This window comes from Mastomys coucha, unplaced genomic scaffold (assembly GCF_008632895.1).
Source record: "Mastomys coucha isolate ucsf_1 unplaced genomic scaffold, UCSF_Mcou_1 pScaffold5, whole genome shotgun sequence".
NCBI classification, from domain to species: Eukaryota; Metazoa; Chordata; class Mammalia; order Rodentia; family Muridae; genus Mastomys; species Mastomys coucha.
The window spans coordinates 113,243,681-113,258,611 of record NW_022196911.1 but is presented as its reverse complement, the minus strand read 5'-3'; the positions used below and the strand labels follow the sequence as shown (position 1 = coordinate 113,258,611).

The 14,931-nt window shown below is 49.1% G+C and overlaps 2 protein-coding genes across 9 annotated transcripts; one reads left to right on the top strand and one right to left on the bottom strand.

The window, feature by feature from the left end:
* Nucleotides 1-37: 37 nt before the first annotated feature.
* Mettl23 (methyltransferase like 23) lies at nt 38-6,875 on the bottom strand. 3 transcript variants are annotated; one of them, XM_031350492.1, is made up of 7 exons: nt 6,285-6,516; nt 6,110-6,180; nt 3,787-3,965; nt 1,335-1,439; nt 554-791; nt 392-476; nt 65-305 (listed from the first exon to the last, which is right to left on the bottom strand). In XM_031350492.1, exons 4-7 carry the CDS (start codon nt 1,416-1,418, stop codon nt 140-142), a joined length of 573 nt encoding a protein of 190 aa, XP_031206352.1. In that variant the 5' UTR covers nt 1,419-1,439; nt 3,787-3,965; nt 6,110-6,180; nt 6,285-6,516; the 3' UTR covers nt 65-139. The 3 variants fall into 3 exon arrangements, with proteins under 3 accessions (XP_031206350.1, XP_031206352.1, XP_031206351.1); XM_031350491.1 differs by lacking the exons at nt 6,110-6,180; nt 6,285-6,516 and adding an exon at nt 6,568-6,875; XM_031350490.1 differs by lacking the exons at nt 3,787-3,965; nt 6,110-6,180; nt 6,285-6,516 and adding an exon at nt 6,568-6,875 and having other exon boundaries at nt 38-305.
* Nucleotides 6,772-12,828, top strand: Jmjd6 (jumonji domain containing 6, arginine demethylase and lysine hydroxylase). 6 transcript variants are annotated; one of them, XM_031350486.1, is made up of 7 exons: nt 6,876-7,259; nt 7,589-7,977; nt 9,005-9,291; nt 9,812-9,909; nt 10,430-10,518; nt 11,210-11,348; nt 12,494-12,828. In XM_031350486.1, the coding sequence occupies exons 1-7, from the start codon at nt 7,131-7,133 to the stop codon at nt 12,623-12,625; spliced, it is 1,263 nt and encodes a 420-aa protein (XP_031206346.1). In that variant the 5' UTR covers nt 6,876-7,130; the 3' UTR covers nt 12,626-12,828. The 6 variants fall into 6 exon arrangements, 4 of the variants coding, with proteins under 4 accessions (XP_031206347.1, XP_031206346.1, XP_031206348.1 ...); XR_004113068.1 differs by having other exon boundaries at nt 7,098-7,259; nt 9,812-9,947; nt 10,425-10,518; nt 12,494-12,630; XR_004113069.1 differs by lacking the exon at nt 12,494-12,828 and adding an exon at nt 11,831-11,907 and having other exon boundaries at nt 7,098-7,259; nt 9,812-9,947; nt 10,425-10,518.
* The last annotated feature ends 2,103 nt before the right edge of the window (nt 12,829-14,931 follow it).

Sequence of the window (14,931 nt, the reverse complement as noted above, 5' to 3'; positions counted from 1 at the left end):
GCTGGCCTAGGCATGAATGACATCACAGCCATAGGCCTGCAGAATTGACCATCTTCATACCCACTGAGTTTCAAAACAATTCAACTTTATACCACATTCCGCCTTGACACTGGTGTGCCAGAAGAGCTTGAGGTACAATTCATTCAGAAACCTTTGCAAAGGAGATGATGAGCATTTCAACAGTATGTCTTCCTGGAAGGGCAGACTCTGCTATATCTTCCTTGTCTGCATCAAAAGACTCCAGAGGAATGTGCACACATTTCATATCCCACTGGTAGAGCAAGCCTTCAAGTGACCAGTCAGCACTTAAAAGAAAGAAATTCTTTGATTTTATGCCTCTCCTATTTTAATGTATTGTTACAAAAGCAGCTAGTAAATTGTCCATACTCACCTTCTGACCTGGTATGTAGACCAAAATTGAACTTTTGGATTCTTCTGCATCAGAAAGTATACTGTGGCTAGAATGCTTTCGAAATCTAGGGAGGGGAGGGGTGGTTTTTTAAGTGAGTTTTCTAAGATACATCTGGCCAAGTTTTCTATGAATTATACTTACCTTCTGGTTCAAAGAACACATCAGATCCCAGAATGATGTCTTGTGGAGGCAAAGACAGGATGTTCTTTGATATGTGGCCCCATGTCAGGCCCACAACTTGCACCTGTGGCAGATTATTCATCTGGCAACTCTGCCAACAGATATCCAGACTGTGAGGAAACTCTGAATTGTCAGATAATATTACTTTAGCACCGCATTTGGCAGCCAAAATCCCTGGAAGGCTTACTCCAGCTCCAATCTAAGTGAAGACAATATTTAAGAATAATTTAGCTTTCCCACCTCAAATGAGAGTTTACATAGTCTAGCTAAGCTGGCTTTGAACTTCTGCCTGTTGTATCTCAAGGCTGGGGCTACCCCTGGCAACAAGTAGTGTGGATCCATGCTTGGCTTGCCTCAAATTTAAAGGGACTTCTACTTCCATATTATCTCAAGGCAGTTTAATTTTGTACCACAGATGATAAATTTTGTGAAGATACCTATCATGGTTTCCAGGTTTGCAGGATCTGGAATAGAATAAGCACCTGACTAAATGTAGTACCAGAAAAGGTGACTTGCATTAGCAACTTATGCCATTAACTGGTACTCCCTTTACAAGGGCTAAAGTTTCCAGACTGTCAAGTCACTTTCTTTTTTGTTTTTCGAGACAGGGTGCTGGGATTAAAGGTGTGTGCCACAACTGCCCGGCCAGGTCACTTTAATTTAAAAACATTTCCCAGTTCAGAATTTCAAACTTTTTGCCAAACCGATTAATTCTGGTAAGTATTCTGGTGACTCTAGTTACCTCTAGGACAGCTTTGCCAGGGAGGTATCTTCTGTGAAACCACAGGTATTGGGCCAGGACTACAGCACAGGGCCAAACATACATCCCATACTGGGCATGCAGGACCTGCAAAGGAAGTTAATCATTGACATACATTACCATGACAGTCCATAACCTGCAGTTCTGAGGCCAGTGCTTTTATTCCAATGTAGCCCAGGTTGGCCTCGATCCTTCCTTATTCTCTTGAATGCTGGAATTATAGGCATATACCACACCACACCTAGATTGAACCCAGGTATTGTGTAAGGGTTTTGTCTGTACTCATGTATATGCATGAGCATGCCTGGTAGTTCCAAAACTAGCTAAGGTCTCTGCAACAGTGCCTCTAAGCCATCTCCAGCCCCTTCGCAAGCATTTAAAATGAGAGTCAGAGACAGTATGACTTTTTGGACTAGAGTGTACACAGTACTTATTACATACTGGACAATGTTGTGCAAAGGTTGGTAAAAAAAAAGCTACAACACAAAAGCAAAATGACATGAGGTCGAAACAGCAGGAGACAGGGTTGCCCAAACAAGTGCCTTAAAGCCCGCAGGTATAACTGAGTGGGAGATGAGAGTCTTTTTACATTTACTTTGTTGGAGGTGGAGGCATATGTGGAAGTCAAAAGACAACTTAGTTATCTCCACCATGTGGGATGTAGGGGTGAAACTGAGGTCAGGCTGTCCAACTTGTAGACAAGTGTCTTTACCTAAGCCATTTTTTTTTTTTTTTTTTAAAGACAGGGTTTCTCTGTGTAGCCCTGGCTGTCCTGGAACTCACTCTGTAGACCAGGCTGGCCTCGAACTCAGAAATCCCTCTGCCTCTGCCTCCCAAGTGCTGGAACCAAAGGCATGTGCCACCACTGCTCAGCTTATTTTGGATTTTTAAGGCAGTGGTCTCTTGTAGCTCAGGCTGGTCTCACTGTGTAGCCTAGGAAGACCATAAGCTTTTCTTTCATCTTCTTGGCTCTACTTGCTAAGTACTAGGACTGCAGCTATGTGCCAACACACCCAACTTTATGAAGTGCTTGGAATCAAACCCAGACCTACAAAGTGCTAGCAAACCCTGTTCCATCTGACCCATGTCCCTATCCTTTCTCATCCCTATATCTTGGAAGATTTTCAACTCATGCATGACTTGGACACGCCCTACATGTCCCTTAGGAGGAGACAAGTGTGAAGCTAAATTTTAAAAGACAGAAGAGAGCCTTTCAGAATCTTTCAGAATGTGGCCACTTGTAATTCTATCATACAGGAGGAAGGAGCATTGTCAGAAGTTCAAGGCCAACCTCAACTACATACAAATCAAAGGGCAGCCAGGACTAGACTTCTAGATCCTGTGCAAAAACAACCAAAACTCCAAAAGCCAACAATTAGAATCTGGGGAGCATTTAAAGGAAAAAGACACTTCAGCAATGAGCCTCCCCCACCAACTACTCTAGATCCAGATGTGTGATGTCATATGACCTACTTGTCAGGGCCTCAGTCTCTTGACTCCAGATACTGTAGGGTAGGAATCCCACAAAGCCAGGCACAGAGCACTGCAACAGAAATCTAAGCCTCCTGCCTGTCTTCTGGAGAAGTGTGTCCTGATAGACTGCAAACAGCAGAGCTTATCAAAGCTGTAAGAGAGTCAGGGCCAAATTTACTCATCCAGTCCACTAACAGTGCATGGATGGGTATGGTGGTACATACTGGTCACTCCAGCACTGGTGGGAAGGGGGTCTAACAGGAGGGCCCCAAACTCAAGGCAAGCCAGGCCAAAATGTCAATGATAGGAGCTGGTGAGATGGCTCAGCGGGTAAGAGAACTGACTGCTCTACCGAAGGTCCTGAGTTCAAGTCCCAGCAACCACATGGTGGCCTCACAACCACCTGTAATGAGACCTGACGTCCTCTTCTGGTGTGTCTGAAGACAGCTACAGTGTACTTACATATAATAAATAAATCTTTAAAAAAAATAGCAATAATAGGGACTGGAAAGAGAGCTCTCTGCTTTCCCAGAGGCTCAGGGTTCAATCTCCATCACCTATAGAAGCTGCTAACAACCACCTGGATCTTCTGTTCCAAGTGACCTAACAGCCCTTTCTGGCCTCTGAGGACACTACATGTAGGTGGTGCTCAGAAACACATGCGGCAAAATACCTATGATCATAAAAGCCTATATAGTGACACTCCCCTTTAACTTCAACACTTGAGCGGCTGAGGTAAGTAGATCTCCATGAGTTCAGTCAGCCAGGGCTGCAGAGACTTTGATTCAAAAAAGAATAATAAACATAAAAATCAACTTTATTTGGGGAGCAGGGTGGGAAGAAATATGATGAACACTGGAAAATGAATGATGGGAAAAGCTAGAGAATGATGAAAAGAGCCAGAGAAACACTGTTTTGTTTACTCAGAATTACAAATGTGTATATGCATATACTTATGCACCTGATTTAAATGAAGTCACGGGGCAAAATATGGACCAGCTGGATGATTCAGCAGTCCAGAGAGCTTCCTGCTCTTCACTTCTGAGACGAAGTCACTATGTTCTTGGGCATGTCCTGGAACTGGATGTACAGACTGCCGGTCTCAAACCCCAGTGGTCCTCTGCCTCTGCCTCTTCAATGCTGGGATTAAAGGAGGGATTAAGGGCATGGGCCACCATGCCCAGCAAAAAAACTAATCTGTAGATAAAAAAATAAAGCAGGGTATGGTGGTGCATGGCTTTAATACACTTGAGAGGTAGAAGTGGGCAGGTCTCTGGTAGTTCCAGGCCAGCCAGAACTACATACTGAAATCCTGTCTCAAAAGACAAATATCGGTGCCTAAGGATGAAACCCTGACTTAACATATATACACATGCCTATAACACAATGGACTGAGCTTTGAGTAAAGGCCTGGCCTGGTAGACTTCACCTTTGAGTACAATAAAGGCCCAGAGGAGGCTGTTTCTAGAAGAAATGCAGATTTCCATATAAAAACCTGGGCTTCTTTACTCAGAGGGAGGGCCTTCACTCCTAAATCTGCAAGGAAAACCTAGCGTTTTTACAAGAAGACATTTGGAGGCTACAGGGAACAAGTTCTGTTTTTCCCTGTAACACTGACCCGCTGAGAAAGGACAGACTGGGAAAATAAGAAGGACATGAAAGTAAAGAGCTCCTTATCCCTGAGTCTGATGGAAGTCTCTCACCAAGTGAGGGTCAAATTTTAGTACAACTAACAAAATTCACTGTGAAGTTTGTCTACAGAGGAGCAGAGTTCTGGTTTGAAATATCTCCGTATAATGTTAAAATAGCAAAGAACCAGCAGGGAGTGGTGAGGGCGTGGTGATACATAGATACATTTGACCCCAGCTCTTAGGAGGTAAAGGCAGGTGGATCTCTATGGGTTCAAGACCAGCCTGGGCTACAGCGCCAAGACCAGGACAGCCACAGCCAAAGTGAGACTCAAAGCCACACAAAGAAAACCCTCTCCAAACAAAACAATAACAAGCAAGCTTCTTGTGAAGCCATCTGACCTCTGAATGCAACCTCGCAGCTCTTCCAGCTGTATCCTGCAGCTTTCTGAGAATCTCGCAAGGCTAGAGACGTGCCAACACCCTTAGGACCTCGTTAGTGTGAAGTCTGCAGAGTCTCCTTTGACCTTTGTAGCCCATGGTTCTGGCGCCATCACTGTAATCCTCCTGCCCACTGCACCTCACTAATCACCCTATGGCCTTAGTTACTAAAACAAGTTTCTTACAAATTCTTTAAACACGGGCTGGCGAGATGCCTCAGCAGGTAAGAGCACTGACTGCTCATCCGAAGGTCCTGAGTTCGGATCCCAGCAACCACATGGTGGCTCACAACCACCCGTAATGAGATCTGATGCCCTCTTCTAGTGCATCTGAAGACAGCTACAGTGAATTACGCAGGAACGAGCAGGCCAGGTCCTGAGTTCAATTCCCAGCAGCCACACACATGATGGCTCACAGTCATCTGTACAGCTACAGTGTACTCATACACATAAATAAAAATAAATCTTGATTTAAAAAAAAAAGAAATTCTTTAAACAATTTAACTTCAGATGTTACCAAATCGTGCATATGCCATTAAGAGGTCACTTAAGTGCAGTATCCTGACTTATGAAGCCTGCATGTACCCCATGCCTACTGTGTCCTTTTCCTAGGTGTTTGTTAACTCCCAAACTTAAATCCAGATTATACTATTAGTCTCTTCCAACTCTGCCTCACACTGATTTGTCCTGAAATCTTTTCCTGTAGTACACAGCCACGAATCTCTCTATTCTAATGGTGGAGACTGCTGGGAGGGAGCAGGAGTACACCTTCAAGCCAACACTCCAAAGGCAGAGAGGCATGCTGATCTTTTTTGAGTCCAGACTGGTCCACAGAGTGAGTTCCACAATACCCAGGGATAGATATAGGAACTCTTTCTCAAAACAAAACAAAACCTCTGCTCCACTTGTCTAGAAGTCTCTCAAAAAAACGCGGACTGCTACAGGTGGCCGCATAGGGTTGTACCTTCTGCTCCCCCTAATACTGCAAGGTGAACACCTACCCTAGCTACGGTCCAACTGCTAACATTACAACACGAAAATTCTTTGTAAAACCCAACTATCTGGGAAGAGTTATTCAGTTTTAGGGTAGCTATGAGCTCGGGGAAACAAGCCAATGCCGATGTGTAGAACTTTACTGGGGTGTTGGAGACATGAATCTCTAGTCTCCAGGCAAAGATTACGGGGTTAGGTATAAACTCAAAAGCACAACTTTTACCTAGCATGTATGGATCTTGGATTCGAGCCCCAGCACTCCTTAAGCCAGCATGGTGGCTCACACTTGTAACCCTAAGAAGCGGGAAATAGGGGTTCAAATTCAAAGCCTGCCTGAGCTCAGAAATAAAACAGAAAGGGAGTTAGGGATATCGCTCAGTGGTGGAGCACTTGCCTACCAGGCAGAGGTTCAATCAAGAGTTCCCAGAGGTTTGTGGGGTGTGGGGGGGGCAAACAGATGCTTTCATCACAGGACAGGAGAGCCGCTTTCCTGGGAGAGAGAACTCAGAGTCTCCCTCCCGGCACGGCCCCTGAACGTGTCACCGGAGCCCATTTAATCCTTCCCCGGGCTTCACAGCAGACCTGGTGCTTACTAACGAACGAAGCCGAGAACGGAAGGATTTCCCCCACTCCCCGCGCTCCAACCAGGGGGCGCTGCCACGTGGGTGCCGCCGCACGCACCTGCGGGACGCGGACCTCCAGCACGGCCGGCTCGTCTCCGGAGCCCGGCTCCTCCCGGAACCGAAAACGCTGGGCCCCGGCCATGCGGCCGCGCTCGCACGGACGGAAATCCAGGGACGCCGGGTCAGAGGGCGGCGCTCAAGAGGCGCGGGGCAGGAGGCCACGGCGGGCCGGGCCGGAAGGAGGCCGGAAGGAGACCGGCGGGAAGCGACGCGCAGCCGGAAGCGTTGCGTAGCCCAAAGCAGGGAGGGGCGGGCGTCAGCGACGCGACCTTCCCAACATGGCGCCCTATCATAGGCGCGCGTGAAGGCGGACCCGGCAAGTCGCGGAGGCCAATGGCGGAGCGCATGAGGCGGTGGGGCGGGGAGGACGGCCGCTGTTCGCCCAACCCGAAGCTCCGGTGCTGACTGGGGAGTGAATTTTCTGGAAGGCGACTTTAAAGGCGCCGGGCCGGAGCGAAGGGCGTCTCGGGGCCGCGCCAGCTGGGGAGGGCGCGTCGGGTGGCAGGAAGCGAGCCGCGCCGGGGTCGCGGCGGAACCGGACGGGACGGCGAGCGGCTCACGATGAACCACAAGAGCAAGAAGCGCATCCGCGAGGCCAAGCGGAGTGCGCGGCCCGAGCTCAAGGACTCGCTGGACTGGACCCGGCACAACTACTACGAGAGCTACCCGCTGAACCCTGCGGCCGTGCCGGTGAGCGGGGCGCGGGAGCCCGCTCCCTGAGGGCCGCTTGCCCCGCGGCGGGGCCCCGCAGCCGGGCTGTCAGAGCTCGCTCGTCCGTGGGAGCTCCGGGGCCCTCCTTCCCTCCCTCCCTCCCTGGAAGGGGTGGCTCCGGGTGCGACGTGCTCACCCTCACGCACGTGGGCCTCCCTCCTCCCCCCGGAGGAGCCAAGGCTCGTTCATTGCTAATGGGTGTCCTTGCTAATGGGTGTCTTCGCTAATTGGCCCCGTGGGACACCTTTATCCGCCACTGGACCTCTTCCAGTGTCTTAACGGGACGGGGTCTTTTGTTGTTCCCCCAGGATAACGTGGAGAGAGCTGATGCTTTACAGCTGTCGGTGAAAGAATTTGTCGAGCGGTACGAGAGGCCTTACAAGCCCGTGGTTCTGCTGAATGCCCAAGAGGGCTGGTCCGCACAGGAGAAATGGACTCTGGAGCGCCTCAAAAGGAAATACCGGAACCAGAAGTTCAAGTGCGGTGAGGATAATGACGGCTACTCGGTGAAGATGAAGATGAAATACTACATCGAGTACATGGAGAGCACCCGCGATGACAGTCCCCTTTACATCTTTGACAGCAGCTATGGCGAACACCCCAAAAGAAGGAAGCTTTTGGAAGACTACACGGTGCCCAAGTTTTTCACAGATGATCTTTTCCAGTACGCGGGGGAGAAGCGCAGACCCCCTTACAGGTAAAGTATTTCACCTCAAGTGTTCAAAAACCTTTGACGGTGACAAGCAGTGGTAATCTCCGCACCTGGGAGCAGATCTCTCTGAGGCCAGCCTGGGCTACAGAGTGAGTTCCAGGACAGCAAGGGCTACACAAAGAAACTGTCTTGGGGTAAAAACACACAAATCCACAAACCTTCCAGAGTGTAAGGTTAGCAGATCTCTTATCTAACCTTGTAGAAGTAATGAAGGTCTTCCCTACACATTGACTTGTTTATGGTTCTACTTAGGAAGATGGATTCCATTGGGGGAGTCGCAGGTTGGGGGGCAGGTCCCTCCAGACATCTGGATTCCTCAGACTCACTCTCCAGGGTATCTCACTTTTTAAAAAAAAAAAAAAAGAAAAAGAAAACTTCCTTCATGTATCTGTACCAGTGTGTGCCTGCTGCCTGAGGTCAGAAGAGAGAGTCAGATTCTCTGGAGCTGAAATTGGGGGTAGTTGTGAGACATCGTGACTGTGTTGGGTCTACAAATTGAACCTTGCTGCTTTAGGGCCCCGGGGCATTTCAGTGGACCACTGCTTTATCAAGGAAGTATTATTTCTACTTTTACAAGCGTGATTTCTTATACTGACTGTCCTGTAACTCACTGTTACCAGGCTGACCTTGAACTTACAGAGATCTGTCTACTCCTATTAGGGGTAGACAGTGCTAGGCATTAAAGATGTTCGATATTGCACCCGTTTTGGTTTGGGTCTTTTGAGATAGGGTTCTCTGTGTCCCCCTGGTAGGCCTTGAATTAGCAGATCCACCTGCCTCTGTTAATTGGGATTAAAAGCTTGGGCTGCCACACCCAGTGGATGGATGGATCAGCAGGAATTTGCATCAGTTGGTTATTTTTTCTGTTAGACATCCATTCACTTAATGTTGTGTACCAGAATGTAGAGTCTCTGATGACAAGACGGTGCATGGCGGTATATTATAGAGACTTTACTTCTGTGTCGCACACATCTCCGATTACCGCTCATGTCTTCATGTTTGCATCCTGTAGGTGGTTTGTGATGGGGCCACCACGTTCTGGAACTGGGATTCACATTGACCCACTGGGGACCAGCGCCTGGAATGCCTTAGTTCAGGGTCACAAGCGGTGGTGCCTGTTCCCGACAAACACACCCCGAGAACTCATCAAGGTGACCCGGGAAGAAGGGGGGAACCAACAGGATGAAGCAATCACCTGGTTTAATGTCATCTACCCCCGGACACAGCTTCCAACGTGGCCACCTGAATTCACCCCCCTGGAGATATTACAGAAACCAGGAGAAACTGTCTTTGTACCAGGTATAGATGAGCTAGAAGAAACTCCGTTCTTCCCAGCTCCGACTGTTCCGGACTTGTACTGTATTGCCATTTTGGAGTAGAATCATAGAATGAGACAGAACGGCCCTTTCTATCGGCTGGGTGTGTGCACTCCCCACTGTGACAAGAGTTAGGGACTCGAGTCCAAAGGGAGAGCACCTCCATGCCCCACGCACCTGTGTCTGAGCAGCCTTGGAGGTTCTGGCTGTTTGCCGGAGTGAGTGCAGAACTGGATGGGTTCAGCTGGAAAATTCCAAGCAGCCAGAGCTGGATGGATGCCGTTTCCAGTAGTGAGGGGTTAAAGGCTAGGGGTCCTAGAGCCTTTGCTTTACAGTGTTAGTCACAGCTAGGTTTCCAGGAGTCCGTCTGTGTTGCTATTGCTCAGCTCTGTCTCCTAGGGCCTGGACACTGGAGAGAGTACAGGCCCGCCTCCGCTGAGTTAGACCCCAGGCTAGCGTCTGCAGGCGGATCCTCACTGAGTTCTTCCTTTGTTGGATTCCAGGGGGCTGGTGGCATGTTGTCCTCAATCTTGACACCACCATCGCCATCACCCAGAACTTTGCCAGCAGCACCAACTTCCCTGTTGTGTGGCACAAGACGGTAAGAGGGAGACCAAAGTTATCAAGGAAGTGGTATAGGTGAGAAACTTTTTATTCCCTTCTGCTTTGTTCCAGTTCTCTCCCCAAAGCTGAAAAGGGAAGAATTCCCCGCTGCAGTAGTGTGCGTGGGAACAGCTGGGAACAGCTGGGGCTTGCAAACCTGTGGGTAAAGAGGGCCCAAGGTCAGGGCGAGCGGTCAGGGTCTGCTAGCTCCAGGTGGCAGTGCGCGGCTGGCTCTGCATGTGTGTCAGCATCACAGTCAAGACTGATCCCAGCTGGGATTGTTTCTTATTTTGTTTTCATGCTCTGTTTCTCCTTTTTTCTTATTCTTTTTATTCTTGTTTGTTTGCTTGTTATATTTTTAAACATAAAAACTAGCACTAGGCAAAACAACAAAAACAACAAAAGCCTTCGTTGAGGTTTTTAATTTTCCCTGGAAACATTCATTTGAACTTACTACCTTCAGTTCTTGTGAGGCAACTGCCCTGGAGACTTAGCTCCTCTGTTTATCCACAGAACAGATACAGCACGGGCAGCGGCAGTGCAAGCCACCCCCAGCCACCCCGTGCCACTGTGTCCCAACCCTGACCTGGAGGGACCAGCTCTCGGGGTAAGAGAGGGATCCTGGCTTGCTCAGTGCTCTGCCTCCGTGCTGAGGCCAGCAAGGGTGGTGGCTGCTGTTCCCCTGGACTCGGACATGAGCCTACTTACTCTGCCCTGTAGGCCACTGTGTGCTGCAGTGAGGCCACTTCTGCATACAGTAGGTCGTTTGTCACTGTCACAGTGGATGCCAGGTTAGGTTGCTGCTGGGGGGTTGCTGCTGCTCCTAGTCAGTGAGGGGGTGGTCTCATGTGACATCTCATTTCTTATGAACCTAATTCTTACTCTTACTATGTAGTCTAACCAGCTCCTACTCCCTCACTAGCACCATGCTTTGGGAAGGAAAGGCTTCTACAAAACAAGAAAGAAAAAGGAGCCAGAAAAGGGCTAGGGAGACAATTAGGAAATGGGACTGTTTCTCTCAAGGGAAAACTCTTAAGCCACCCCCCTCAGGAAACTCGGCCTCCAGAGGTGTGTGGCTGGTGCTCACAGGTGTGTGGCTGTAGAATCTTGTTTTCCTTCAGCGAATGTGGACAGCCTGTGTGGTCTGTCCCAGTGCAGTCATGCCGCCTGGACGGCCGGAGCACTAGGCATTTCCAGATGTCGTAAGCAATGGAGGCCTCCACTTTGAGTCTGTGTCACTGTGAGTGGGTGTACCCCCAGCCATGACAGCCCTGAGAACAATACTTCTTGCCCTTCAGGATCTTGAAGCAGGAGCACCCTGAGCTGGCAGTCCTCGCCGACGCCGTTGACCTCCAGGAGTCCACAGGCATTGCCTCTGACAGCTCCAGCGACTCTTCTAGCTCCTCCAGCTCCAGCTCCTCAGACTCAGACTCAGAGGTGAGGCCCTCGCCTGCCCAGGCCCCCTCAGTCCAAGGGCAGTGGAGCGCAGTTACCTCATTCAGGACCATGATGGCACCCGTTTACAGCATCTCACACGTGTGAGGTCGTCTGCTGCAAAGGTGCCCGGGTTGTGTGACAGTTTGTAAAACGGTGGCCTTGTGGTCACTGGATCAGTCTTTATTCTGACCACGCTCAAAGCCCTTGTTAAAGATGCCCCCTATGGAGGGTAACACGTAAGTCTAGAAACGGGCAAACCCAGTGACCTGCTTTAGTTCACACCAGCTCAAGGTGGTCTGCCCTGACAGGATTGCTGCTGGCACCACTGTGCTACTGTGTCTAACCTAGGAAAGCCCTGTGCTCGAGTTCAATAATTCAGAAAAAAAAAAAGAAAGATGGGTTTTGTCCACATGGAATTCTTGTTTTGTGGTTTCAATTTTGAGGTTTTTTTTTTTGTTTTCTATTTTTTTTTTCCAAAACAGGGTTTCTCTGTATCGCCCCAGCTTTCCTGGAACCCAGCCTGTAGACCAGGCTGGCTTCGAATGCCGGATTAAAGGCATGAAACACCACGTATGGCTTTTTTTTTTGAATCAGGGTCTCTGTACACATCCCTCACATCCCTGGCTCTCTTGGAACTCACTCTGCAGGCCAAGCTGGCCTTAGACTAACAGACATTCACCTAGATCTACCTCCCAGGTGCTGGGATTAAAGGGTTTTTTGGGAGAATCTCACACTCTGGCTATGGCTGTCCTGGAACTCACTCTGTAAGCCAGGCTGCTCTTGAACCCACAGAGCTCCACCTGCCTCTACTTCCTGGGTGCTGGGATTAAAGGTGTGCGTCACTACACTGTGCTAGGTCCTTTCTCTTTTAACATTTTGGTTTGCAAAATCTCTATAAAGAGCATTGTTCCTTTGTAGACAGACTTTATGGTGAATTTTGTTGTCTACAGCTTCTGATGTTCCCTTGACTTGTGTGTGCGCCTGTGCATCCAAGTGTTTACGGTAGCACACACGTGGAGGCAGAAACTGACTTGAGGGAGTTGGTTCTCTCCTATCGAGTGAGCCCCGGGGATTGAACCAAGGTCATGAAGCTTAGTGTCAAGCCTTTGTCCTGGCCCTGAATTGTTTTTCCTCCCTGTGTCCAGTGTGAATCTGGGTCAGAAGGTGATGGGACGACACACCGCAGGAAGAAGAGGAGAACTTGCAGCGTGGTGGGAAATGGGGACACTACCTCACAGGATGACTGTGTGAGCAAAGAGCGCAGCTCCTCCAGGTGACCACATGTGGCCATTGTTTGCAAGGATGTGCTCGCAGCAAGGCTTGGGGGTCTGACACCCAGAGAACAAGGACACTCAGATGGGAGTTGGTAGTATTTGGTACAGTGGCTTTTCTCATGGTCATGTCTTAGGGGCAGAGGTGTGTGGATGGTGCCAATGAAACCCTTTACCTATTTAATAAAGCGAATCCATTTTATATTGTGGACAGCTTTCATTTGGGCATGCTTCCTACGGGTCTCCCTGTGCTCCTCTCCCGTGTCTCCCGTGGTGTGTGAGGAGTGCCTGCCGGTCTGGATCCTGTTGGAGAGTGACTAGAGCAGTCGGCTCTGAAGGCTGAACAGGCTTTCTCTATAACATCTTAATCATTTCTCTAGACTTGTTTTTCTGTTTCTCTTTTTAAACAAGATTGGTTCTAAGTAAGCCAGGTGTGGGCGGTAGGTATAAGTGTTTAATCCCGGCATGCTGAAGGCAGAGGCCAGCCTGGTGTACAGAGTTCTAGGACAGCCAGAGCTACGCAGAAGAACCCTGTCCCAAAAGAGAGATTTAAGTTAACTTCAAAACCAAAAAGCATTTGCTGGATCCTTCTCTTGTGTGGATAGTGACGGGCCCACAGTGGAGGGTGGATTTACCCTGTGTGTGCTGGTTGGAGTTGTGGGAAATGTGGCATTCTGAAGTGCTTGACTGCTGCAGGTGAGGGGATCGATCCCCTTACCTTCCTTGTCTCTGAACAATCTGGAACTGCGTAATGAAAGTCCAGGATCCTGGTGTTTTCTTCTTTTCTACATTCCCTGGTGTGACTGGACTTGAATGGAAAGAATCAGGTTGTCTCTTCAGTAGAATCCATGGGGCTGGCTATCCTCTCCACTGCCATGTTCACACGTGCTCTCTGTCTTGAGTCATATTACACTCCCCTGTCTGTGCTTGGGAAGTGACAGTAGGCTGTGATGTGAGATCCGAGGTTTTGCCCATTTGAGTAGTATGTGATTATATAATCATGCTGGCTTTGAACTAAGGATCCTCCTGCTTCAGCCTCTTCAGTGCTAGGATCATGCAGCACCAAGTTGTTTGCCATTTCATTTCAAGACAAGGTTTCTTTCTATAGCTAGCCCTGGCTGTCCTAGAACTCTGTTTTAGACTGGGCTGGCCTTGAGCTCAGAGCTCTGTCTCCCGAGCACCGGGACTGAAGGCATGTGCCACCTTGCCTGGTGGGGTTCCATTTTATTGTTGCCGGCTAGCTTTGGCCCAGCTATGCTGTCCACCTGCCAGGTACAGGCAGTTGTGCTCTCCTTGGCAGAATTAGGAACCCCTGCAGAGGCTGTTCATCCCTGAGCCAATAGACTCTCGGGGGTTCCTATGTGAGCTGTTGGTTGTCACCCACTTCAGTTCTCAGTCTTCTGCTCCTACCATTAGCCTCTGTCTTTGCCTGTGGCTCTTCCTTCTCTGGCCCAAGTTCCTTCTTTGGGCAGATGATGGTCTTAGAGTCTCCAGGAATGTGTGAGCTCAGCTAGCACAGAGCCGCGATGGCACTAATACGTTGAGTAAGAAGGCTCTGAGCTGTTGTTGAGCATGCTGGATCTCACTGTAATTCAAGTGCTGCTCAGGACAGTGACCTGCTACAGGCCCTGCAGCTACTTAAAGGCGTGCGCCACCACTGCCCGGCCACAGGGAACTTCTTAACCTGTGTTCCCCATACATGTCATCAGGATGTATCAACAATAGCTGGTACATGCAGGAAAGGAATCCCTGGGTGGAACTGGCACATTTCAGAATCTGTTAGTCCTTCTGAACAGCTCTGGTGGACTGGGTGTCACAGGATATTTGATCACACTGTGAACCCCAAGATTGTGTTGTTTCTAGTTGTGGTGTGTCTCAGTCCTTAGTACACACCTTTAATCCCAAACAACGAAGGTAAAGTTAGTTTGTAGAAGGAAGCACCCATGTCTGAAAGAGATGTCTAATTGAGTGGCAGACAAAGTGACAAATCAGAGAAAGATGTGACAGAATAGGACGTGCCCGCCCAACTCTGGACAAGAAGAGAGGAAAGGGAAGCTACTTGACAGGAAGAAAAGACAAAGGAGGCAGTTTTCCTAAGACCGTTGTGCAGGGGGGAGGGGGAGAGGAAAGAGAACAAGCTAGACACAGGTGAAGATAGAACAAGGCAGGGAACGAGCTAGAAGATTAGAACAAATTGTCAAGAGTTAGTTTAAGGCCAGGCGAAGCAGAAAGTCAAAGACCAAGAGAGAAGCTAGACTAAATCCAGCTTGGAAAGGAGTTTGAGCCAGAATTAGCTGAGTTGACCAGGCAGC